General features: G+C 44.4%; 1 protein-coding gene across 2 annotated transcripts in view; it reads left to right on the top strand.

The window, feature by feature from the left end:
- LOC8030991 (solute carrier family 41 member 1) overlaps positions 1 to 26,506 on the top strand; it is a 239,830-nt gene that overhangs the window by 87,188 nt on the left and 126,136 nt on the right. The window contains exons 1-2 of one of the 2 annotated variants that reach the window (XM_029978532.4): positions 1,651 to 2,207; positions 14,024 to 14,602. In XM_029978532.4, the coding sequence (XP_029834392.2) occupies positions 14,054 to 14,602 (549 nt within the window). In that variant the 5' untranslated portion in view covers positions 1,651 to 2,207; positions 14,024 to 14,053. Of the gene's footprint in view, positions 1 to 1,650; positions 2,208 to 14,023; positions 14,603 to 26,506 lie in introns of those variants that run through there. The other variant, XM_040500875.1, reaches the window with a different exon arrangement.

The following is a 26,506-nucleotide window of genomic DNA, read 5'->3' as shown; positions in this document are numbered from 1 at the left end:
TTTTGAATGAGGCTGGTGACGGTCGACGAAACTTCTATTCTCGGGGTCAAATGTCCGTAGGATATCGAAAGCGAGCGCCCGTGTACAGCTTTGATCAAGAGCGCCCGTGTACAGCTTTGATCGACGCTTGAGGTGCGCGAGCGTCTGAAAGACGTCCCGCGGAGCTCACTTCGGCAATGTTTGAGGAAGCGAAACACTGGGAACCCAAATCACGCACGACGACGACAACGACGACGGGAAGTGTACCAAGGTGGAAGTACAGGCCAGCACACGCTTCAAGAAGTTCTGACAGCACAGTTACTCCAGTGCACATCTGTGTGATCAAACGAACTGTCCGTAACAGATATACAGGGTGCTTATTTTATTCGAAACAGATTTTTAAAAAAAAATCGTATTTAGTATTACGTGGATGCCATCTTAACTGTATGTTTCTTGAGCTCGGCGGACATTCGAGGGGCGAAGAACTGTCACAGTCTGGCAAGTAAAAAACTAAAACTTGTCATATAATTTTTTTATTGTTGCTTATAAACATAAGGTTCCATGTAAAAACTTGCTGAGCCTCATTTAAAAACACTAAATCACTCATTTGCAGACTGAAGTTGAGCGCGTGAGAAGCGCAGTGGCGCACTAAAGTTCCCACTCTTGCAGCAGGTACAAGGTTGGGGCTAAGATAAGAGATGGAAAAATCGCTCGGGCGCCTTATCGCACCGCTAGCCTTGCTCCTGCTTCACGAGTGGTAGCTTTAGCGCACTACGGCGCTCTCAAGCGTCCAAAGTCTTTCCAAAAATTACTCATTTAGTGGTTTCAAATGACGCTCAGCAAGTTACTAGTTAGAACCGTATGTATTTTTAGTAATTAAAAGGTAATGAACGAATTTAAGATAATCACTCACGAGGCTGTGACAACTGGTCGGCCATCGAATGTCTGCCGAACTCAAGAAACGTATGATAAAGACTGCACTCCTGAAGCAGTAAAGACGCCCTTTCTTGTTAAAATATCTTTCGAATCAAAATAACACCGGTATATTGTCGCAGATGGAAACAGATCGACGAGCGTAAGACATAAAAAATAAAGATTTATTCGGCAAACTTGTGCCTAGAAACAAAAGGAAGGGTGTGTGTCGACGGTGGCAGCAGCGAGTGACGATACGTCAGCGCGACAGCTGGCTGTGAGTCGACAAAGCCGCGCTTGGCTCTCCGTCTGCTGCACTCGGGGTCTCAAGCATTCGACCTAGAATGTTCTTTAGTGAGCTAGGGCGAGGTTGACTGCCCGAGGTCATTCTTTCCTTTATATCTCTTACACTCGGAGTAAGTGTAAACTGGAATCTACTAAATGGCACGAAAAAGCGCTCCTTCTCAGTCATGCTCGCTTGGGGTCTTGCTTAAAACTGAAGAATCAAAAGCATTAATTCTCAGTTTGATGATTACTACGAAGGTACGATCCACACCCATATCGCGAGCCATAAAAAACGGAGTTGGGTCTCGAACCACTCATACTAAAATCAAAATAATTGCTCTTGCATTAAAATGCAGATGAACTGCAAAATCAAAAAGAGAGACCGATGTTGATTTGATATCAAGTTCTAAACAGATGCGTTCCTCGCTGTATCTTTAGCAGATCTTCGTGCGTGTGAGGATTTTCGTCAGATAGTATCCCGTATCGCGCGCAAATGCAACTCCCTTTTATAAATCTCATTAGTTTTCTTAGGCTGTCATGTTCGAAATAGATAGAAAATCAAAATCGTTTGATCGGGAAAACGATTCAAACTGTTGGAGAGAGCATACTTGAGTCATTCCGTGTGCATTCGTCATGCATTCGCCGTCTGCAACAATCATCTGGCGACGTCTCGAGGATCGGAAGTTGCCGTTGCAAATATTTCAGAAACAGCCGACTCCCGGCGAACTTCCGTCATGGAAAGCATAAAATATAGGCTTCTTTTATCTCTTATATTTAGACGTTTAAATCCCACTTCCGATTTTTGACAAATCGTTCTATCGGAGCGGAATCCAGTCCCGTGTACTCGTGCACAACAACGTCCCTAGCAACGGTTTGTTTGGAGCACAGACGTCACACTACGGGGTGCATTGGCAGCTGCGCGCCCTGCTTGCGTCCGGGCCGTCAGCTGCTCGGCTCACACAACCGGGGCTCGACTCCCTGCCTGCCCTTCGGTGCCCTCGAGACGCATCTCGCTGACTTCCGGCCGCACGGTAGGAACGCGTTTTTTGCTACCGACGCTTGGAAGCACAAAGAGAGGACAATTGTTCGCCTCTGTTCGCGCTCCCAAGCTATTCAATCTGAGTCTCGTTACATTGTTGGGTCTGTTCCTCCCCAGAGCGGGTACACGTCACGATACACACTTTGCTATACTTTGTTCTACCTTAGATCCAGATGCAGCCGACGCTATGAGCTGATGGGACCAATCAGAGAGAGACACCATCATGGTGTTCAGATCATCGCTGAACCAGTCATAAACAAAAAAGGCCCAGTGACTCGCGCTTTTCACGCTGCCCGATCAGTCCCATGAGCTCGTAACGTCGGCTTCGTCTGGACGTAAGCTCCAACGAAGGAGAGAACTTATGAGTTCTAGAATTTTCCCCCGTTTCGGGGAAAACAACGAGGCTTGCAAGAAGAAGTCATATCCCCCTGAGCAGTTTTATTTTTCTGCAAACCGTTACGAAAACTTGAAATGCTGCCTATACTACATAAACTTACGTAGAACTTCTAAACAGTATAGCAACACGATAGTTAGGCCTATGCTTTACCTGACAGGTGTACCTTGCGCCAGTACGTGTTTTATTAAACATTTCGAGGCTATTTATGTTTTAATTTTGATGCAAAAGCAGGTTCGCTTGACACATACACTTAAATAAACCATCGAATAATTTTCTAACTTTTTACGAAATACGACCCGAATGAAACGTTAATGTTTACGAAGCCCGGAGCAGGGATCCGTTTTCGTAATGTTGCATCCAGTTTTGCACAAAAAAAAAAAAAAAGAAGAGACAAACTCGCGTCTCCTTTCCTCCCCGACTTGACGGCACTCGGCTAAGGTTTTCTAGAAGGGCTGGTGTGTAAAGCGAAGGCCGAGGCTTGGTCCCGGTGCGCGCGGGTGCCGCACGATGGCGCCTTGAACAGGGGCGTTGGGAGCATTTCAAGGAACGCAGTGAGTGTCAACGCGTCGGCTGCTATTGCTTGTGTGTTTTGCAGCTGTTGGTTACATCGGCCTACCTAACACTGTGAATATTATCTTTCGTGAGTGCTATCAACGTCGCACTTTGCTTTTTTGAAGCAAGTGCACCGGTTTCCACTCCACTAGCACGAGGCAGTGCGCAGATGTATTCATTTATTTATTTACCCTCGATGCCAGAAGGGTTAGAGAGGAGAGTGGGTTCTGTATTAGATAAAATGACACAGCATACAGCATAAAACAAAAACATGTTATTCTTTAAAAAAAAGAATGATTAAAACAGCAGTTTTTTTTTTGTTTTTTTTTTTACTCACTTGGTATTAGGGATTTTGGCGATTGCTCTGGCAAGGGGATTCCACATTCCTGAGGTGCTAGGAATGAAAGACTAAAAAAATGTTCTGTGCTACCACAGGGTATGTCAATTTTATGACGATGATCGATGCGTGCTGAAACGTAATGAGGTGTCTTTCTTTCAGAATCATCTCTTGAAACAAGCATAGACGGAACACTTTTCTACGTTGCGAAAGAAGAGGTAATGAGAAGTTAGGTCATGGACGAAGAAAGAATAAACAATTAAAACAGGGACAACACAACCACATCTTTCATGAAAGATGTGGTTGTGTTGTCCCTGTTTTAATTGTTTATTCTTTCTTCGTCCATGACTTAAACCAACACGCTCTTCTACCAAGCAAGAGAAGTTAGATTTCATTGCGGACACACTAGATGTACGATGATAATTTGAAAGGACGAAACGAGATGCGCCGCTCTGAATCGCTTCAAATTTAAAGATAAGTGATACTACACCTGGATCCCAATCGGAAGCAGCATATTCTAATTTTGTACGAACCAATATTTTTTTATAGAAGTAATTTTAACCAGCTGGGAGCAAGACAAAAATTTCTCCGAAGATAGCCCATCGTGTGGTTGGGGTTATTCAAGTTCAATATGATCCGACCGGGGCAGATTGGCAGATATATGCACCCCCGGATATTTATACAATGATACGGCTTCGAGAGAGATATTGTTTAGTTGGTAAGAAGCACTTGTAGTACCAAGACGGGAAGCACGCATAGATAATATTTAGTTTCCATGTTCCTCAAATCGCACCACTTCGGAAACATGGTTGATATCTGACTGAAGAATAAAGACATCAGAATCTTTGTTAATTTCGCGAGATATGACACAATGATCAGCAAAGAGACCGACAGATAAGCATACATTAGCGGGCATGCCGTTAACATAGATGAGAAAATGTAAGGGCATGAGAACGGAGCCTTGGGGTACACCCGAGCCAACTAGAGAAACGATAGAATTATTATTGTCAGCCGGCACAAATTGGGACCGACTATTGAGGGAAGAGTGCAACCATGCAAGATCTTTGGTCTCTAAGTTAAGTTTGTCAGGTTGAGGAAGAGTAGTTCGTGGGACATTTTGTCGAATGCCTTTGAAAAATCCAGGAATATACAGTTCAAGTTTCCACGATCAAGAATGGAATGTAGATGATGTGTGAAACACAAAAGCTGAGTCTCGCATCAAAAATGACTTACAAAATCCATGCTGGGATGAATTTAAAAAATAATTTGAACTTGCAAGATGAGAGTAAATGACATGAACAATGATTTTACATAAAATGCTTGGGAGTGACACAGGTGGACAATGCTTGGGGGGGGGGGGGGGGGGACGGTCGCTTGATTTTTGCAAAGGAATCACCTTCCCGATCGTACAATCCTCGGGTATACAAACCGTATCAAATGATTGTTGAAACAGTTTAGTCATAATTATAGGGCTATGAATCTTTGTATTGATCAAAATTTATAGTTGATACTATCGACATTAGAGGATAAAAAATCTGCTGTTTCTCAATTATTCATGCAATATCAACCGTGTCGTTAAGAACTTCATCTGTGGGGTAAAACGCAAAGGTTTAATAGACATGAAAAATAGCATTCACATGGCTAGAAAACGCCGAAACAAACACTGTGTTAAGAACACTAGCACATTCACCGCTAGAAATTACTGTACCATCTCAACTTTTAAATGTGATAACATACGCATCAGACTTGTTCACACCATTCCAGAATTGGTTAGGATTGTTGACAAGTAATGAAGGGAAGGTGTGACTAAAACAGGAATCTTTTGCTTCTTTAGTGCTATTTTGTAATCGGGAGCTGCAAACCAGTAGACTGGGAGTTGGATAGCTTAGCGAAACGAAACAACCATTTTTTTTTATTAGACTGTCCTTTAAACGACTCGTTAAAACACCTTGCTTTTCTGTTTGATTTGATATTTTACAGAAGTATCGACATAATTGTGAGTGAAGCGACTTTATTTTAAAGAAATTTCAGTTCATATTTATACACCTCTCATTCAACTCTTGTAAAAACACATCTAGAAACAGACATAGCTCTTGATTAATAGCACCAAAGTCCGCCTTTTTATAATCCCTAATATATTTGTTGTGGGTGTCATGGTCAGAAACAGCAAGGTTTAATGTGAAGTGAAGAATGGTCGCTTAAACTTGGCATGTAAATTAAAGAAAGTGATAAGATCATGCGATTTAATCAATAGGAGATCTAAAACACTCGATGACGTTGGCGTAACTCGGATTGGCTCGGTTTAACTGGTGACAGATTGAAATCGGCACACATATTTAAAAAAAATTGCTACATTCAGTAGGAAGGGGACAAATATAGTGAGGTGTATTCGAGCACAAAATATTTGGATAATTGAAATTGCCTAGTAACATTGGTGAAACATTTGGAAAAAGTACAATAATTGTATTGATTGCATCATGCAAATCGTGAAACAAAAATGGCACTAAACGAAGAGGGACAATAGCAAACACCCAAGATCAACGTTTTGTGACCTCTGCAAAATTAAACCCAAAAACTTTCAAAGTTGCCCACGACATCTACAGTAGACGGCAATCAAGACACCACCGCACGCCTCTCGCCGGCTACAATAAAGCTGATTGTTTGCAATCTTATCCTTGTTTCCAAGAGTCCACCACAATATCAATAGATTTTTAAGCGTCTCAAGCTCGGGCCAAAAAAAATCATCGAGAAAAAATTATTTTTGGTGCCCGATGGCAGGAGTCTGTCAAAATGTGTGTCCTCTTCCCCAAGTCAAGCCGCCTCGCTTCCTTAACTGGTGACGTAATTTCCGAAGACATTCTTGAAAACGTTAGAAAGTGTCACAAGTTGCATGTATGTGATAATTATTTTTGTCATCCCTAACACGCGTTTTATTTTTACGATGGCTGTAAAGGGACTACACTGCTTACTTCAATATAAGAACAAATCAGAGACGGGAAGTGTTAACGACGAAACATTGGCCGTTTCCTAGCTGTTTCTTCGTACTCTCGATTTGACATGATCTCGCGCTGTAGAGCACAGATTGGTCGAATACCCTCGAGTAGAAGTGATAGACTCGCGGTGCTCAATTAAAACCTGAAAACTCTTATTACAGCTGCGAAACATAAATATTAGAACCTAACTATACCAGCCTTCCTGATTTCATCTCCCCGCAACTTTTTGCGGCAACTTAAATCGGCAAATGAGGGTGTAGACAAAATTGACATACATTGGAGGCCGTACAATTTAAGATGAATACTGTCTAACTATACTCTTACCGTATTTGAGAAATCTTTGTCACCAGATTTACTGCCCAATGATTGGAAGTTTGGTAAAACCGTACCTGATTTGAAGTCCGGTAAAGGCAGTTACGCCAACAACTACAGGCCAACCTCATTAACACCAACGTCTGGGAGCTTTTTGAATATATAATCTCTAGTCATATACATTCTTTTTTGGAAATCATTACTTTTTAAACAGCTCCCAGCACGGCTTTCGTAAGGGTCTGTCCACCATCACTCAGCTTATTGAAGTCGTGCATGATTTTTCTGAGATTCTGAACCGTAAAAATAGGTTGTGGTCATATTTTTAGACCTCAAGAAATGTTCGGCGAGGTTAATCATAGAAAATTATTGATGAAACTGAAATCTGTATTAAAAAAAATCCCGGGCTAGTCAGATGAATAGTAATGTTCCTATATGAATGTAGACAATTCGTGGAAATAAAAGGCAAACATTCCAATATGAGCGATGTCAAATCGGCCGTACTCCAAGGCACCGTCCCCGGGACGCTCTTTTTCCTTATATTCATCAATGACATACTTTCAGAGCCAACCGCTCAGGCTAAATTGTTCGCCGATGATTGTATTTTGTATAGGGAAGTTAAAGGCCCATGGATCAACGTGACCTAAGTGTGTATAGCACGCATTGGTCAACGGTGTGATATATGGCAAATGTCGTTAAATCTAATTAAAAAACAACCAAACAAAAAGTCTATATAACTATCACTTACAAAACCAAGCCCTCTGAAGTTGTGTACGAGCCCGAAGGTAACGCGATAGCGAGGGTTAATAATTACAAATATATGGGCGTAACCATTTCGTACGATCGACGGCGGGGAATTCACGTCGATAATATTGTAAAAAAAAAAGCAAATACTGAGTAATGGTACTTAACACGTTTTCTGCAGGCAAGTTCGGTCAGCACAAAAACTAATGGCATATAAAACAGGAATCCGCCCACTGATGGAATAAGGACGCAAAACCGGGGACCGTCACACTGTTCGAGATGTGCTTAAGCTAGAAAGAGTGCAGAGACTCGCCTTACGCTTCATATTTTTCTAAATATAGTCGATTGGATTCCCCGACGGCTTTGTACACCCAAGCTAAACTTCCGTTGCTCTCAACGCAAAAAAAAAAAAAAAAATTGAAATATTTTGACATGCTTTCAACGATTGTCTCCAGATAGACAAGAGAGCCTATCTAGTTCCTATGTAGGCTGTCTTATGTTTCCAGATTTACCTATAACAAACATAGTCGCGCCCTTCACCAACCCCGGTGCTTCCAAGACTGTTTTAAATATTCCTCTTTAGCCGCGATAATTAGCGACTAGAACTCGCTGCCAGAAGGAGCAGTGTCGTTCCAATCACTTGAATCTTTTTGCTCTTTCCTTGCATTTAATATAGAGGCCTGTAATGACGTTTGAAGTAGTGTTTATACAGCAGCGATGCTTACTTCCTTTTGAAGTGCTTGGCCTCAAACGACTGTACAGTGTCCGTGATTGTGACCCAGTTGCGCACGTGTCGGGTCTGTCATTGTTTTGCTTTTTTCTTCTTTAAAAGCCATAAGCAGCTGTATAGCATCGTCTGCCTTAATCTAGATGAGTTTTTGCTTGCTCTACTGTTCTTTTTTTTCCCTCCAGAGTGCATAGTGTTTTTTTTTGTTGTTGTTGTTTTCTGAAGTACTATAGAAAAATGCCTTCCCTATCCTAGTCCCGAGTGGTACTGAAATATTTTCAAATAAATGAAGTTCGTCGGAACGGAGGTGCATTGCAGTTCAGGTTGGAATCCAACTCCCAACTACTTTATTACCTTTGAGGTTTTTGTCATAGTCCTTGTCAACAAAGTGGCAAGAACAGATCAGGGGGTGTTAGCATCAGTATGGCCCCTCCAGCTGTTCTTCGGGGATTGCGGCCAACCACACATTATTTTGTGATTGATCTTTTTGTAAAACTGGTATAGCGCGGCACTTTTAGATTTGGCAGTACTGGGGCAGAACTTCACACAGTAGCGACATCACCCCTCATGTTGCCCACCAAGGTCAGCTGCACGTCGTTCTCTTTCATACCTTTTTAAAAATCGTTTTAGATGAACAGAGACACAAAATATACTAGCGCTTTTCATTAAGCCAACGGCAATGCATAGCTGTGAGTGGCCTTAAAGCGCATTTCATATCAATCGCGATCAGCCGGAGTTGCACGACGGCGCCAACAGTCATTGAGCTGCTAACAATCATTCAGGTCAACTGAGCTGGCCTTACTCATAGCAAATTTCATTGGGCGCCACCGCCACCGAACCAGGTTTCCCGCAGTGCAGCCAAAATACATAATGAAAGACGGCGCAAAAAAGACGGGACACAAAGCAGAAGACGCGCACAGGACCATAGCCTCTTCAATACTGACAAAGCATGGCAGACCGCCACGAGAGGCGGCCACCGAAATTGAAAAGGTAGAGCGGCAGACGACGGATGAGTGGAGAGCCACGTGACAAGCGCCCCGCTGCGGCGAGGCGCCGAAACACACTTCTCCCGAGCGATGGAATGTCCGCTCGTGCTCCTTCCGTTCCTCGAGCTACCGCTTCTTCTCTCGTTGGGTTCAACAACCATGTTTAGGGTATTCGCCGCTGCAAAAGCTGTGCGCTGACGTCCAAGTTCCCCGAAAAAGACTCTGTGCTACTAGATCTTCGCGCTCCAAGTCTGCGACCGTGCGCTCTATGGATCCGTCGTCGAACTGCCAGGCTTTGTGAATATAGAGGAGGCTTTGACAGGACATATGCTAACAACCGAAGGTTTACTGGAACTTCCACGCGCACACAGTGGCACGCGCAAGTACATGCTCTTCTTTTTCTTTCGACAGAGATAAATGCGAATAAAGAAAAAAACGAAAAGGAAAAATTGAAAACAGAGTGTGAGGAGGAACGAAAATTCTACAGCGGCACAAGAGAACCTTCGGCCCTAAGTGTGTCACCAAACACATTGTCATGGAAGTGTGCGTTGTGAACGAAGACTTGATCGTCGACTCGGTGATGTCACCATTATTTTCGCATACCAGTGGTGTGACAGCAAGATGAGATGACCTAGACCGCCGCAGGTCGACATTCCGCTTTCCATTAAAGACTTCGAGAGGACCGCATAAGGGATTATGTGCAATCGATCGACATGCGGCTCATCTTGGGACGCTGCTCTGAATCGTATACTCCTATCATATGGGCCAATCTAACTATCGCTTGCAATTTCCATTTGTGCCCTGCTCGAGAGCGATTGCGCTCTTGGGCAAGTGCTGAACGATCTTGAAATATGTCGGAAAGTACGTTTATTTACAGTTGAGTATATTAGCAATAAACGAAATCAACCTAAAAGACCGATGCTGTTCTAGGAAAAGTTTCTTCGTGTTATAGCCGTGTAGGTTTCAATCAACAGTCGGCTTGTGGCAGAAAATCTTGTTTGCGAATTCACCACGGCGTCGCCTGCCATACACAACACCTGCCACAAATCGCGGTTTTAACCGCATACATGCTGGTGGAAAAGTGATTTTCCTGCCCGTGAAGCCCGCTTCCAGCTGTATGAATACCCCCTTTACAATGGTTACTTCATTACGAACACTGAAGTATCACACTAACAATGCAGAAATAAATATTCGATACAAAAACGTGCTCCTCGACGTGCTTGCGGGAAAGCGAACACGTGGCTGCTAGGAACCGCATCTGAGCGGGCCATTTTATCGGCTGTCTCAAATAATTACGGCATGAACGTTTACTTTTTACTAAGAGACTACTCCCTTGGGCCGTTGCAAATACTTTCTGAGAAATAACGTTACTGGGACAAAATCTACATACTAGGAACATTATGTATTGCTTAGGTGATAATCTAGGAAATCCGTACATGCAAACGAAGAGAATAAAAAGTGGAGGCGCAGTGTTCGGAATTAGTAATCGGGGAAGCGTGCGTTTATGCTCTTGTTTATTTGTGGCGTGTATGTGAAGGCACTCGTTGTGTGTGTTCGGCTGTTTCTGGTACGCGTGATGTATGTACATACATGGGTGGGTGTATTAAAGATGCCTGAAGCGAAACGGTGGCGCGAGCGATCAAAATATTTTTGTGACCTGTAAATTGGGTGGTATCTAGCGCCACCTAGCAAAACTACTTGCAATTACTCTGCTTGACCCTGCCATTTAATGGCAAGCGATTTAAAATTCTTTCATACTTCACAATACCAAATCTCTGGTTACCATGCAAGGACGAGCAAAGAGGCTGCTTTTAATTACCTCTTTTGAGAGGTGCTTTTAGTTTGGCGAATGGTTTACCACTCCTCCGTGACATGCGATGCTGGCAAGGAATTGTGGCTCGAGGAATCAAAAAAGTAAAATGTGAAGTGCGCGAAGGTGCCGGAATTTGGTTGTCTCCATTTAATATCGTGGTGTTGATATAGATAAGACTGGGTGACTGCTTTCGAAGAGAAAGTTTTCTTACCTACGCGGGAAGGTGACTTTGGCAATAAATACAGTTCGCGAAAACGTCGTCTTACGTTTTAGAGCGCAGGTCTTATGCGCCCGTTTCCGGCTCGAGCGGCCTCGTCGTCGCCGTCGCCGATATCGTCGGCGTAACCGCGCGTTGCATTATGGGACGTTTCTCATAATGACATCACACGTGACGTCACAGGGGTCACAAGTGACATCACAAGGGTCACAAGTGACGTCAAAAGGGTCACGAGGGATGTCAAGAGGGTCACAAGAGTGACGTCACACGGCGCCTAAATTTGGCGGGAAATTTTTTCGCTTAAGTTAGCGGGGAAATTTCCTCGATAAATTTAGCAGGGAAATTTCCCGCCAAATTTAGCGGGGGAATTTACCAGGAAAATATTTCTGAATTTCCCGGTAAGTTTCCCTCCACACCCTTCCCTCCTCCTCCTCAAAACCTGCGCTCTAATCCGGCATTACAGAGAATTGTAAGCGCCTTTCATTTTTTTATTCGCTACTCCCCTCGCCCCGAAAGCAGTGACTTGTTTAGACGGGTGCGAAGCAGCTGAGTGCTTTTCTTGAGACAGCTGCTTGCAGGCAATCGGGAAAGATGAAAGAGGAAGGGGGGGGGGGGGGGGGGGGGGCGTCAGGACTTAGTAGCCACAGGTATTTCCTTGGATGTTTGAAAACTATGCCAACAATTTTCGGTTTACTTACAGCAGTGTTTTGCGTAGAGTGGTACAATAGATGTAGCGTCGTCGCTAAGCCTTATTGAGCTTAATTCGTTCAGTTCGGGGCCACCATAATAAGATGCAGACGAGGGAGGAACTTTGCTCTCCTTCTTTTAGGGATGAAATTGCAAGCATTGTCCGGCACACTGGTTGAAGGCCAATCTCCTTCATCATGCCTTTACACAGCGCAGCAGCCACCGTAGTCAATCTGAGCGCACTTGGTGTTGTCTTTTTCTTGTTTATTCGCAATTTTACCGAAATTCATAAAACATCTAGGATTCTTATCGGCGACTATATCAACGTCCGACTTCGAGGGATGGGTAAGTATTTGAGAGTATAGAAAACTAGAAACTGGAAAGATATGAGTATGGCGGCTTGACACGTAGTTTGATATGGATATGTTTACTTGCTTTATATTATCAACAGATTATCTAACGTATATTCGATTAGCATATGCAAAAGGAACGTTAATAAAGAAAAACGTTCCAATATTAGGAATGTAGCGGGAACGCGTTCCTTTCAAGCAAGTGTAAATAGTCACGGGATCTTCCCCGTTCCAGAATTGAGAAGGAAGGAGCTTTCATTTCTCTTTTGGAGAAACGGATACAACAATGCATATTGTACCGCTCCTGAAATGCGAACCGATGATAAAGCTTGTCGGCTTTCCGGCCAGTCCATTTTGTTACAACACCATCGGAATTTGTGTGCAAATATGCTGTGACAGCGACAACCTGACAATCAATTTCAAGATTCACAGGTCATTCTAACAGCCCTCCTTGTTTGTTTGCCCTAAGATTAAAAAGTGTTCTTCAAAATTCATATCTACGCCGTAACGACGCAGACCAAATGACAATGGGAAAAAAAAAGTAATATCTAGAGTCACATCTTGACGCGGACAGACAGCAGCTTGCTATATTAAGAAGCGCAACAGCCCCCTTTTTATAGTCATGGTGACAGAATATGTAGGATAATCCTCTGCTACCCGAGAACACTCTACAGCAATGGGTCGTCACACAGATGTATTTTTGGTGCTCATATGAAGTGGGCAAGAAAAATGCAATAATTTTGTTTCTGATGCTTACAGAGGGCTATTTTATGCTTTATAACATACGTTTTTGAAAACAAAAACACGGACTGTACAATCCAGACAATATCCAAGCTTCTTAAAAATTCTAACAATGTCAAAAATTATCGATTATCAAAATAATCTGATTGCTTTTATTGCATTATTAAAAGTTCTGAGACTGCTGCCTGGTTAACCAGCGCAGGCAGCTCAATATATATACTTTCTCAAAAGCATTACGGAGGTATTGGAGCTCTTGCTTCAAGTCTTCCTTCAACATATTAAAATTATAAAGCGGAATGGACAGACACGGACATGAAGGAGACAGGATAGCGCTGTCCCGTCTTCTTCATGTCCGCGTGTGTCCCTTGCGCTTTATAATTTAAATATGTTGAACCAAATAGCCCACCTAAGTATTTTAGTATATTTTCTTTCTTCAGATCTCACAGTCTAGCGAAACCTGCTGCGAGTATAGAACTATGATAGACAGACGAATAAAATCTAAACGCTAGGTGGCAGCAGCGTCAGCGCAACAAGATAAGAACTTATAAACGTTTCAAAATGATTTTTTTCAACTTGTGAGCGGAAGTATAGGATGAAGTTTTCTGCAACATTTGGCTGTTACCACTGTAAAAAAAGTTGCCACTAGGAGCCTTTCTTTTCAGCTGGCGGTGGTGGTGGCGCTGAAAGTTTTTATTGAATGGCGGGCTGGTCTTCATGTTGCACGTAACGGCATAGCCCCGAAAGATAAAGGTGAATTTGGGTACTTGCAACTTCACCGGAAGTTCGGTGACGTGTCTAGTTCCTCACCCGTCATGATCGAATCTCAACTCGATGTTTTATTTATTTTTCGAGGAAATTCGAGACTCTAATAGAGAAGGGTCTCGTTACCACGTTAATAAATAAAAATAGAGCAGGCTGAAAAAGCCTCAAATCAGAGTTGCTTTTGTTCTTTCAGCAATCCCTGGGGCTAAAGACGGGGCCCCAAATGGACATGCGGAACGGCGTCAAGGCACACTCAGCCCTGGAGACATGCAGGTTGTCCTCCTGTGCCGGACCGGACGGCAGCCACGGCGATTCAGAGAAGAACGTCACCCAGGATGGACACGCCTTTACCAACGGTAACGTGATCGGCCTGCTGGACGCCAACGGAGCGATCGACGAGAACCTCAACCTCGAGCCACCACGGAAGGCAGAATTCATCGTGGACGGAGACGACAGTGACTGCGAACGTTCGGCGATGGAGCGAACGGTGACCGAGGAGCCTCTCGTCAGCATCTTCAAGCAGGCGGCGCTGCCCTTCCTGCTCGGGGGACTGGGCACGGTGTTCGCGGGACTCATCTTGGACGCTGTGCAGTCGTGGCCCGCCTTCAGGCACATCACCGAGCTGTTCATCGTGGTGCCCCCGCTGCTCGGACTCAAGGGAAACCTGGAGATGACTCTGGCCGCAAGGTTGTCCACCCAGGCCAACCTGGGTCGCATGAAGACCGTCAGACAGCAGTGGGACGTCGCCGTGGGCAACATGGCTCTGGTGCAGGTGCCCCTTTGCGACCTTTTCTTGCGCTCTTTTTTTCTAACGCGTACTCGGAACCCATGCACCCGGCGTTTGGTACGTGGCAATTAGGACCGTAGCGTTACTGAACAAATCGAAAGTGGAGAATTATACTGCTAAACTATGATAAAGGATGTTAAATAACGTTGAAAAAGCACATATAATAATCATAATAATGCATATTTCTGATGTTTGCGACTAGAGTTCTTGACAGCTTACGACAGGCGTGGCTTCCAGGTGATCAAGGTTTTGGCTTTGTTCTTCGGCGTTCTTATTGGTTAAGGCCACAATCGCATCGCCTGCAAACCGAGCACAACGCCCACCGTTCCTTGAGCACTTGCTAAAACAAATTAGAACGTCGAAGTGAGTCAAGAAACGCTCAAACTGAGACATCCGAAGCCAAGTCACTTGCTTAAATCTGAGACTCGCTGAGAGAAAAACCGAGGATTTGTCTCAGATCGAGTTTCGAATAGCAAGACAGCTCGGAGCAGGTTCACTGGAGGGCTCAAACCAAGCAAAAAGCAGGGCGGAAAGACTATGCGCACGGGATAAAACTTATTTTTGCCGGGTGAATTCTGTCGGGAAAGCGAGTGTTTAGAGGCTGATCCACGCGATTGAGGTCTTCGACAGGAAAGCCTGCTACGATTGTCTCGTTTTCGGTTTGGCGATTTCGTAATCACGTTATACGATTTGTTTTCTTGCGGGACATCAGTGCCATCATTGTCCCTATTTAAATTATTTTTTCTACTGGCAGCCTCGCTTATAGGTGACACCGTGCACCTGCACATTCATGAATTTATCCTCTCACTGTGTGTGCAACGGGTCAAGTGCCCCGGTTCTCTTGAAACGTGCACAGCGCTCAACGTCAAGTAAGAATCTAGTCATTATAATAGCGTCACTGTTTAGCTGTTTAATTTCGGGAAAGCAAATACGAATAAGTTCACCATAATTACACGTCATTTTTCGGGTGGAATTACTAGCCCAAATACAGCGCCACGCATTCAAGAGTCAACCGAAAGCAGGACTTAGTACGTAGTCTTGTTGAGACCATCTTCAGTCTATCACCATGTGACCAATTCGCGTTTGTGATGAAATCTATACTTTGTGTAATGATATGTGTTGTGTTTAAAACAGTTAGAAAAGCAACCAGTTTTCCAAAACGTCAACTCCCGATGAACGTCATATTTCAAAGCATTTTTGAAAATGGCGAGCGTCTGGATACATTACCGATGTTGACCAACGTCAAGGTAATGGCGAATTCCAGTGCTAGGTATGGACCTAAAATAAGTTCCAGAATACTCAAACTTTAAACCATGTTACTTGTGTTAAAACTCAAAACTCAATGAAAGGTCCTTTCTGATAAAATAATAAGGATAGTACACTGCTGTATCGCTATGAGGGAATTTTTAGAGAATGTTATGCATTTTTAACAAGACAAAGGATATTGTGTTTCCACTACTCCACCCAAAGTCATGGCAAAACATGGCAAGCAGCAAAACAAATGAATTATTTCATGTCCAACACACTACATCTACGTAGTTCCAAAAGTCATCAACACAATAGTTGGACCTCATTTTGTTCAGGTTTATTGTATTGACGTCCAAAGTGAATCGAATGCAAGCTCTAAGCTAATACAGTATGTTACCTCAATACGTATCTGCGAGGTTGGTGATTTTACATCTTGCTCATTCCATAGGTGGTATTTACTGGCGATCATAGATGAGCATGTTGTAGCTGAGCGCATGATGACGGCAAACTTTCTTAACTTTTCCATCACGTATATTACGCACTAGCAGTATTATTCTTGAAAACCACCAATAGAAAGTCATCCTGAGAATACGCTTTAAAAAGTCAGCTTAAATATGGTTTTCAGCTAATGTACTAGGCACCGAATATCATTTTCTAAGATAGCATTTCAATTCACGTTGAGCAAGCCTGCAAGGGAACAGGGCAGTCTTTTGACCACCAGAAACTAGGGTGGCCTGCTTGAACACTGTACACTGGCTCCACTCCAGTCCAGCTACTTTCAGATCTACCAATAGCAAAAGATAAAATCGGGCTTAATCTGCTTACTGTACACTGGCTCCATTCGAGCACAGCTCTTTCACAATATCCTCAACAACCTAGGGACGGAGACTCGAGCTTGATACACATGTACAGGGAAAATATGTTCACTGAAAAAAAAATATGGGTGTTTGCGAACTATGTACAGGGGTGACAAGGCAGAGAGTCTTGTGTATTGTCATTAGGCCTTTACAGTCGCAGTCGAAATGCAGGTAGCAATCAACAAGGCCAAAAAGTTGGGCCTTTAGCTACGATGTCTAGGTGGCCCTCGGGGTTTTCTTCCTTGAGGTGCCGCGGTCACAATCTTCAAAAGGCCAAAAAGTTGGGCCTTTAGCTACGATGTCTAGGTGGCCCTCGGGGTTTTCTTCCTTGAGGTGCCGCGGTCACAATCTTCACAAGACTATGAGCCTCCGGACTGGCTGATGGACGTGGATGAGGCGCCCTTAGAACCGTGGCAGCAGCTGCTCTGCCACGCCTGGAAGCGCCTCGCCCAAACGCTGAGGAACGATCTTAGTCTGGCGAACCAGCTTCTGCTGCTGCACAACCGGCCTTAGCGGGCAGATGCCAGCAGTGGTATCTTCATCCGCGACTTGTCTGGAGGCCCTGCTTACCGTATGGAGGCTCGGCAGCCGGAAGGCAGGCTACCGTTTTGAATCAGGATATTATTCAGCTCGAGAGGCAGTGCCTCTCGAGCTGCGAAAATTACAGATATATAAAGATAATGTAGTGACTAAATCTATCAACATTGCATTATTTCTTTAGTATTTTTATCGTATTGGCACCAGTCATATTCTAGCATTTCATAACTTCAAAACGTAAGTGACGGCGATGAGAACTGACATCTCGAGACCTCTGAAAACAATGCCAATGTACGCATAAGTCCGGAATATTGAAACTCAAAACCAACATGTTGTTCAACACATCAACCAGCGATCCCGTTGTTTTTTGTTTTGTTTTTTTCAGAGGTGGGGTGTCAAGGACACCCCGGCCACCAGCTCGCTGTCATCCTCCTTAGAGGTGTGGATTTGCACGATGTTGTGCATAACACAGCACGTACCGATGACCGTACAGTAGCCCCTTCGGCTCGGCAGCAGGCAGTGGAAATTCGGTTTAAGCTGTTCGTAGCCGTATGAGTAGAAATCGTCGTTGGGCCCTCAACACATTTCACAAGACAAAAAAAAAAAAACATTGATCAAGCCTGAATGGTATAACTTGTAGGTGACTGACCGCGGAACACCCAGCCCGCAGCATGCCACGTTAAAATCTACGGAAGGTTCAAAGGCTTGCTGCACCGACTTTTTGAAACTCTTGAATGTAAGCGCATGCACACAAGTGAAAAAACACCCGAGGTGTTTAATGCTTCCATTCCACGCAATAAATAAAACACTGCCCCACTGAAAAAAAAAAAACAAAAAAAAAACGAATTTTGAATTGGTTCATGATGGCGCCCGTTCAACCACACCGGTAACCGGTTCAAAACTTCTTCTACTAGTATAACCAACCTGCCCACTAGTTTGATGAAGCTTCTCACCGTCCTAGTTACACTGTTTACAGGTTTGAGCGTAGCGGCATGCGAACCTGTTCACACTGCATAGCGAAGTGGCGAACTGGTTTGAAGGGGGAGAAAAAAAGGGAGAGCGATAGAGCGTGCCTGCTCCGGGGCCTCTTGCCGAGGGCTACCGGGGGTGGCAGCCGGTCTTCGCGTCGCCGGACTTTCAGGGCTGGCTGGCTCAGATCCTGGGAGCGCTGAGAAAATTTTCGGGAATAGAGGGGAATGGTTGGGGAGAGGAATCAATCCGAGGAATGACGTGCGTGGTCAGTGGCCGGGAGGGCCGCTGACCGACAAAGAAACGGGAGATAACCAACGTGGACGCAGCGCAAGCTACAAGACAACAGCAGGACTGTGAGTATTCGTTGTCCGCGTCTTGAGGGCAATCAACGTGAACGCAGCGCACACAACAGCTCGAGTGTAAGTGTTCTTCGACCACGTCCTGGAGATAACCAACCTGGACACAGCACAAGTTACAGACACCAGCAGGACTGTGACTGCTCGTGGGCCGCGGCGTGAAATTCATCTGATTTCATTTATAACTGCACACCTCGACCACGCACCAAATGAATAAATTTGAGCCTTAGACTAAAGTTTAATTCCTCGCGTTGCTTTTGTTGATTGTATCGCTTTTTCTAGCTGGAATCGCGTGTACCATTTGTGCTTGTGCCCTGATCGTTATTTTATTGGGTGTCATGGCGTCATGGTGGTCACGATTTGCTTTTCTTCGATAACAAATTTCATGAGGAACTGAATGCTAGGTGTTATCTTCCCGACAACGAATCATATCAAATATGCTGTGACCGTCCTACCAGTCAGAGGGGCGTCACGTACTTTAAATGATTTGGCTATTGAAGAAATCATCAAGGGGCTTGTTATTTGCATGTGCTGGGTCGACTCATTTTGGACGGTACCCACTTGGGGCTAGCGAAAGATTTTCCTCAAAAGAATACCGTATAAAACAGTGTTGCGGAGTTGCCACTCCAGAGGTGGAATGATTCCGGAATCATTCCGCACTTTCGCAATTCCGGAATGGAATGGGAATGGAATGGCGGCAGCGCTGGGGAAAATAGAATGGGAATAGATGCTTTTCGTCCGAAATGGAGTTGAATAGAATGAAGTCGGTTCTTATGTGATCTGTGTCTATTTTCATCTAGGGCCTGCGGCCTGATGGTGCAATTCAATAGCGCGTGGTAAGTGATTCTTGTAACAGCATCATTCAACTGGAGGTGACTAACGGATTCATTGTCTCACTCACCTATGCTCCTTCGAGGATGAAAATGGCGCGTCCTCGGTGAAGCGACCAAGCAGTAGACGGACAAGGTGTTGTTCCTGTCGCCGCGAGACGCAAAAAAGCGCGCGATGAGCATGCGGTTTTTAACCAGGGTGTCGACCGAACCCGAACCGGACACGAAGCAAAACCGTTTTTACAGCAGAGCTATGAAGGGCTAGTTTCCCGAGGACCGTGTCCCCCGCAAGGAAATGTCGACACAAATCTCTGGACAGCTACCGCCATCTATGAGCGACGGCGGCAACCAGACAGCCGGCTTTCCGACCTCATTCATAGATGGCGGCAATCTTTCCAGCCCTTCCACTCTGGTTTTCACCAAAGTGGAAAGGCTGAATTTCACTAGGCGTCGTCCTAGATGTCGCCCTCGAGGTCGTCCTCCAGGTCGTCCTTCAAGCCGTCCGAAACGTTGTCCTTGAGGTCGTCCTTGAGGTTGACTGAGAGGTTGTCCTTGAGGTCGCCCTAAAAGTCGTCTTTGAGGTCGTCCTACAGGTTGTCCTAAAAGTCGTTCTTGAAGTCTTCGTAGACGTTGTCCTCGAGGTCGTCGTAGAAGTCGTTCTTGAGGTCGTCCTTGAGGATGTCTTTGAGGTCGTTCTAGACTTCGCCCCTGAGGTCGTCCTAGGCGTCGTCCTTGAGGTCGTCCTAGAAGTCGTTTCTAAGGTTATCCTCGAGGTCATTCTAGAAGTCGTCCCTGAGGTCGTCCTAGAAGTCGTGCTTGAGGTCGTTTCATCCTAGTACAGATTCGCTGGTCTTCTTTCTTGACCAGAGTAGAAAGGCATGAAAGAATTTTTATAAGGGGTGGGTGAATATTCGAAACTTCGAATACGAATCGAATACTATTCATTTAATATTCGTATTCGATTCGTAAACTAAGTCTGGTATTTTTCGAATATTCGTCGTAATACGAATATTCAAAATTAATCGAATATCCGAGAACGTATTCGCAAGCGTAAGTTTTGCTTTCGGCTTCGGTTTCGGTACGTAAGGCCCATTGGCAGCGACATAGCTTCATGGCGGCTTCAGCCTAATCTGTGGCGTCGGTGTCGGTAGGTGGTAATCTGCGAGTTTCTGTGCCCTTGTGACTCCTGATTTTTTTAAACTGCTCACTTTCGCGTTCGCCCATCCGTGTAATAGCGGATGGAGGTGTTTGAGGGGAACGGTCTGCGAAACGGAGAAACGAAGGGAAAACGGCACCAAAACGAAGAGAGATGAGCGTTATTTGGAAATATTTTGCGAGAGTGACGGCTTTGATGGCGCAATGTACGGCATGCGAGTCAACACTTAAAGCGTCCACAAGTACAACAACGCCCCTTGTCAACCATTTCAAAGTACATCCTGCCTTGTTGAAAGAGTATCGTGGGATTACCGCTGGTACGCCAGGAAAAGATCAACGGACGTGGCCGCCATGATGACGCTTGATTTACAGCCTTACAGCATTGTGAAAGACCGCGGCTTCAAAGAACTCCTGACAGCCGCCGTTCCCAACTATCGCCTACCCTCCTGCTCTACACTCTCGCGCGTGCTTGTGCCACGGATGTATGACGACACCCGGAAGAAGGTGAAACGGTAGTGCCGCCTTTGAAGACGGCACTACCGCTGTTGTATTCACAAGCGACATGTGGAGATCGCGCCCTAACGAAAGTTACTTGAGCTTCACCTGCCATCTTCTCACTCCAAAATTCATGATTAAGCGGGTCACATTGAACACTCGACGCATGGCTGCCAGTCACAGTGCTGTGAACATTGCAACTATGCTGGACGAAATGTGTCGTGACTGAAAGATACCCGATGAATGTGCGAAGTTCCTCGTAACGTATAACGGGCGCAATATCCGTGCTGCACTAAGGAGACTTCCGTCAACTGAGAGAGCGTGCTTCGTGCATACGCTTCAGCTGGGGATTAATGACGCGAGATCCCGTTCGTCAGCCACTGATCACCTGCGCAAGAAAGTGAGTCATATTGTGGGACATTATAAGCACAGTTCATCAACTCAGAAAAGGCTTGAGGAGTGGCGAAAGAAGATGAGAAATCGTCTCCACGCCTTGCACGTCTGGTGCAACGCGTGGAGACGAGATGAAATAGCCGGTATCCCAATGTTGTTTGCCTTCTAGAACTCAAAGAAGCAGTCACTGTGGAGCTTGCTACCTCGGACTGTGACATCGATGGACTTGGCTCATAAGAGTGGAAAGATGCTTCTGAATATGTACAAGTATTGAAGCCATACTTTGATGCCACTCTTATTGCCTGTGCTGAGAAGCATCCGTCTTTGTCCTCCCAAGTTCCTATAATTTTTGGTATACCCCCTGTCTAAGTGACTGCTGCGGCATTAGAATTTCCTGCAGAACTGATAAGATCCATCACGGCAAGGTACACTTTGTATAAGGAGGACAAGCAAGCTTGCCTTGCTACGTTCTTAGACCCATGCTTCAAGTCCACTATTTGTAAAGTTGAAAAGGAAAAATTATTATGGCTAAAAGATATTGTGCTGCAAGAGCTAGCCTCATGTGATGCTACTGGAAAAACCCAACCGGAAGCTGCAACAGAGTCGAAAGAGCAAGGCTTAACGCCGTCAGCCATGTTTGGCAAGCATTTGACCACTTAGTCAAAAGTGAAATGGAAAGCAAAGTCATTTCAGCATCAGTATGGAAAGTTGTAGCGTATGCGGAGGAGGCACCGCTAAAGAGAGAAAGTCATCCGTGTAAGTCGTAACGGACTGTCGGGTGCTAAAGATATCTGAATCTGGTGAAGCGTTGCATCAAATACCTGGCAATACCTGCTACTTTATTGCCCAGTGAGAGGTTTTTTTCTGTGGCTGTACGTTTAGTTTCCACTCGAAGCGAGCGCCTCCTACCTGACCATGTGCAGCAGTGTATTTTTTTGCATGACAACTTGTGACCTTCCCTACAACTAGAATTTTTGTTTTTGGTATTTTTATTGTCGTTAACACCAGATTCTCACTTGCGCTAACGCGAATAAAAACACACACACAAAAAAAAAAACACGAAAATTCTAGTTTTAGGGAAGATTACAAGTTGTCATGCAGAGAAATCAACTGCAGTTCAAAAATCAAAAAATCAAAAATTAAAAGACAAATCAACTGCAGTTCCGACATGTGAAAATAGAAATGCTGTGGATAAATGCACTCGCCTTCGACTATTCGATATTCGATTCGATATTCGAAGCTAACTATTCGTATTCGATTCGTATTCGAAAATATTAATATTCGCACACCCCTATAAATTTGTATGTGTTTGTTTTAGTCGTGATTCGACCGGCCCTCGCTATCTTTCTCTGCTTCAACTCAGTCGTTCGCCTCTACAACTCAGAGCTCTCGATGAGCATCTACAGTGGATACAACGTCGCCAAACTCTGGCATACTAAAATCCTATCTAAACTGACAACTTATTTGTTTTTTCAGGTATAATGCGTGTATGGTGCGTGCTGCCGTCACAGTGCCACTGTAAGTGCTGTCTGATCGACTTAAGGTTTTACTACTGTACTTTGCTGCTGTTTCTAAGCGCCTCTATGACAAGGTGATTTTTATAAAACGATGTTAGCGTTAAAATTCAAGATCATTAAACGAATTGAAGCATATATTTGTTTCGCTGTCCTCCTTTCGACAGCACAGCTTCTGATTACCTAATTCATTTTAACGAAGATGACGACGTGTTAAACTCGCCTTTTCTCCTTCAAGACTTGGAGCTGTGGGCGTTTCTTGCAAGAACGGATTTGCACTGGTTCGCGCTTCGTGGAACCGGTAACTGAACCGTTATTTCAGAAACGTCCCTGAACCAGGACCGAACCGGAATAATGACCGATTCGACTCGCTGCTTTTAACCCAGCCAATCTTCTAGTATTTGCGTGGAACACAAATAAAATATTGAACTGAATGTACAGCAAACGTAAAACTTTACGTTGTAAGGCATATTCTATACTATGCTGGTACAGTCCCTTGTGCTGGAGCCGTACACCGATCAGGATAGATTCAAATCTCGGAATACACGGCGGGGTGGTTTTCGTGGCACACCACCATACTCCCTGCTGGCGCTGCAGTCGCTTCTGCTCCTCTCGGCGCCGAGAATGCTTTCACATTCACAACTCATAAGAAGTGCTTAGGCGTTCTCTAAAAATTTTTTTATGTTGTAAAACAATGTTATAAATAATTTTATAAAAACCACAAGCAGCATACACCGCTTGTCACAGCTTGGGCTAATCTAAGCAAACTCCAAATAGCTTCCAGTAATGTCTCGAAAACATATAAACTACACGTCTCCATGCATAATTGGCAATCTTTTTTTTTCTTGTTTAAATAAAAAGTTGTGATGTACTGAGTAAAGTTTAAAAAGCGCGAGTTTGTAAACAAACCCCCATTCGAAAATATTGTCAGTGAGTCCGTCCCTTCGCTCTGCATTTTCCGCACAGTTCAGCGTAAAACTGAGGTCACTTAACGTCACGTGACCTATACACCATGTGGTAAATGGCTATCATTTGACCTATATGTCAATTCAGTTGGCCCGCTAAATGCCATCGCAATTCGCGTCTTGTGACATAACACTAATTTAGTTTCCCCGCTACATTTGGCGGGGAAAGGGACGTTGCCTGATCAGTACACCAGTTTAATTCCCCCCTTAAATATTGCTAAAAAATTGACGTCACGTGACCCAAACACTAACCAAGTTTTCCTGCTAAATTTAGCGGAGTAAATCCAAGTCATGTGACCTATACAACAATTCAGTTTTTACGCTAAATTTAGCTGGAATAAATGCGTCACGTCACACACAAATGCCATTCACCCATCCTCCCTTCTTTCACTCCTTATCACATCATCTAATAGGGTGTCTTCTCCATCCGTCTTCTTTCTTTCCTCTGCCCTCTCTCTTCCGCTCCCCTCTATCTCTCCTCATCCCTCCCCCAGCATCCTATGGTGCCCTCTCTCCCAGCCCCCTCCCCTTCTTCAGACAAATGACACACCAGTTAGGTTTCCCCACTAAATTTATTTTTATATCCGAAGATGAAAAAACGTATTTAATAAATACAGATTCGTTTCACTCACTTGTGTCTCATATAACCTTCTAGGAAACATTACATCGTTTAAAATCATGTCCTACTTATCATCCCTTAATTTTTTTCCTAATGAGCACGGTTTCCAGCATTGCCATTCCTGCGAGACGCGTTTGTTCGAGCTAGTCTCTGGTCACCATAATTATGTTACTCGTCCAGGCCGTTTATGCTGTATTTATAGATTTTCAAAGCCTTCGACCGCGTTCCTAATCACCGACTAATACATAAACTGACTATATATAACTTATTCACTTTCGTTGTTAAATGGATCACGAACTTCTTAGCTAAGATACGCCAGTCTGCCGTGTTAAAGACTTCGAAGCAATATCACCGAACGTGCATAACAAAAGTGGTGTATTTAAAGACGGTAAAACTTCTGGCCGATCAAGCCGGCGCCATCTTGCGTGTCTTTATCTCCGTGGTTGCCGACCGAGGTTTCGTTCTCCACTGCACCTGGCGGTCTACTCGACAGATTGCTCGCACTTGGTCATACATTTGAAATATTTCTTTATTTCCGTCAACGATGGGGGAAAACCAAAAGAAAAATGCTGCCCTTGGTATCCTTACAAGGCAAGCAACACTAATACAAAAAGTACATCAATCAATAGAACAAAACTAGCGAAAAAAATTACAAAACAAGGTATGTTTTAAGTATTATACAATGCAAGGGATATCATTCCTGCCCACTGACATAACATCAATTCCGAATGATGCGTTATGATTGAGTAGCTCGTAAGGTGCATGTTTGATTCTTTGACGTCCAAAATGAGTTCGTGATTGTGGTATATGCCATAATCACGAACTCAATTTCTAAGTGAGAGTTAGAAAGGAAATAACTGTTCCTTACGACCTACACCACCTGACGGTAGTACAGGTTTAATATAATATAAAATAAAAAATAAAAGGCCATAATAAAAGTGAGAGCCATTAAGACCATGGAAATGTCCTCATTTACCGTAGCGTCGTCGTTTTTTTTTTTTTTTGCTTGGACCCTGGCGGACAAAGTCTTCATGGAGCAGATGTGGGCCGTCGTTACGTAATTTCTGCCCTTTGTCCCTTTTTGGCCAGAAACTTGACACGTTCCTTTTAGTGGTGCCTTCGTAATGACGAAGGGTCCTCGGTAGCACGGCTGCGTCTCCGTCGGCTCGCCAGTGTGCTCAGGCACGGATCTCGTGACGACAATATTTCCGACTCTGGGGTGTCAGCTCCGCAGAGACGGAGATCAAATCTTGCGTTCTACTTCTCTTGTTCCCCGAGGATTTTATTTCCCACTGCCACTTGGAGCTGCTGAGTGTCCGCATAAAGGATGCTTTCCTCAGTTTCAAAGAGCCGCTCGTAGGGCACCGTCATCGAACTTTGGTTCGTACCCATGAAGCAGCTCGAAACTGAGTTTTTACAGCGCCCATGTTATAAGATCTGTTGAGGTAGGTTTCAACGTGCTTCAGCTTAACGTCCCATGCGCGCTGGACTGTTCTATCCACCAACCAAGTCACGATTGTTGGGATGAGGATTCGATTGACTCTTTTTACTTGAAGATCGGTGGGACGGCTCTTAAGTGTCATCGAGCGACCGGGAACACTCAACGCTTTCTCTTTGGTAGCGGAAACAATGAAGGACCACCACCACCCGCGAAAACGACTCACGTTCGTCGGCGTGAACGTGGCTGTCGCAACCTGCACTGCTCCGGGAAAGTCTAGCTATAATGCTACTTCGAATGTTAAAGACTTTAAAGTAGTATCATCGAACTTTCATAACAAAACTGGTTTATTCAAAGACGATGCAACTTCTTGCCAATAAAGCCGGCGCTATCTTACGGCTTTTTCTCTCCGTGGTTTGCAACCGAGGATTAATTCTCCGTCACACCTGACGGTCTGCTCAACGGATCGCTAACTGCTGTAAGCAGAGCTCAGCGGTATTCAAATGCTTT

This window comes from Ixodes scapularis, unplaced genomic scaffold (genome assembly GCF_016920785.2).
Source record: "Ixodes scapularis isolate PalLabHiFi unplaced genomic scaffold, ASM1692078v2 PGA_scaffold2__306_contigs__length_199485367, whole genome shotgun sequence".
In the NCBI taxonomy this organism is placed as follows: Eukaryota; Metazoa; Arthropoda; class Arachnida; order Ixodida; family Ixodidae; genus Ixodes; species Ixodes scapularis.
This window is presented reverse-complemented; position numbering and strand designations above follow the sequence as displayed.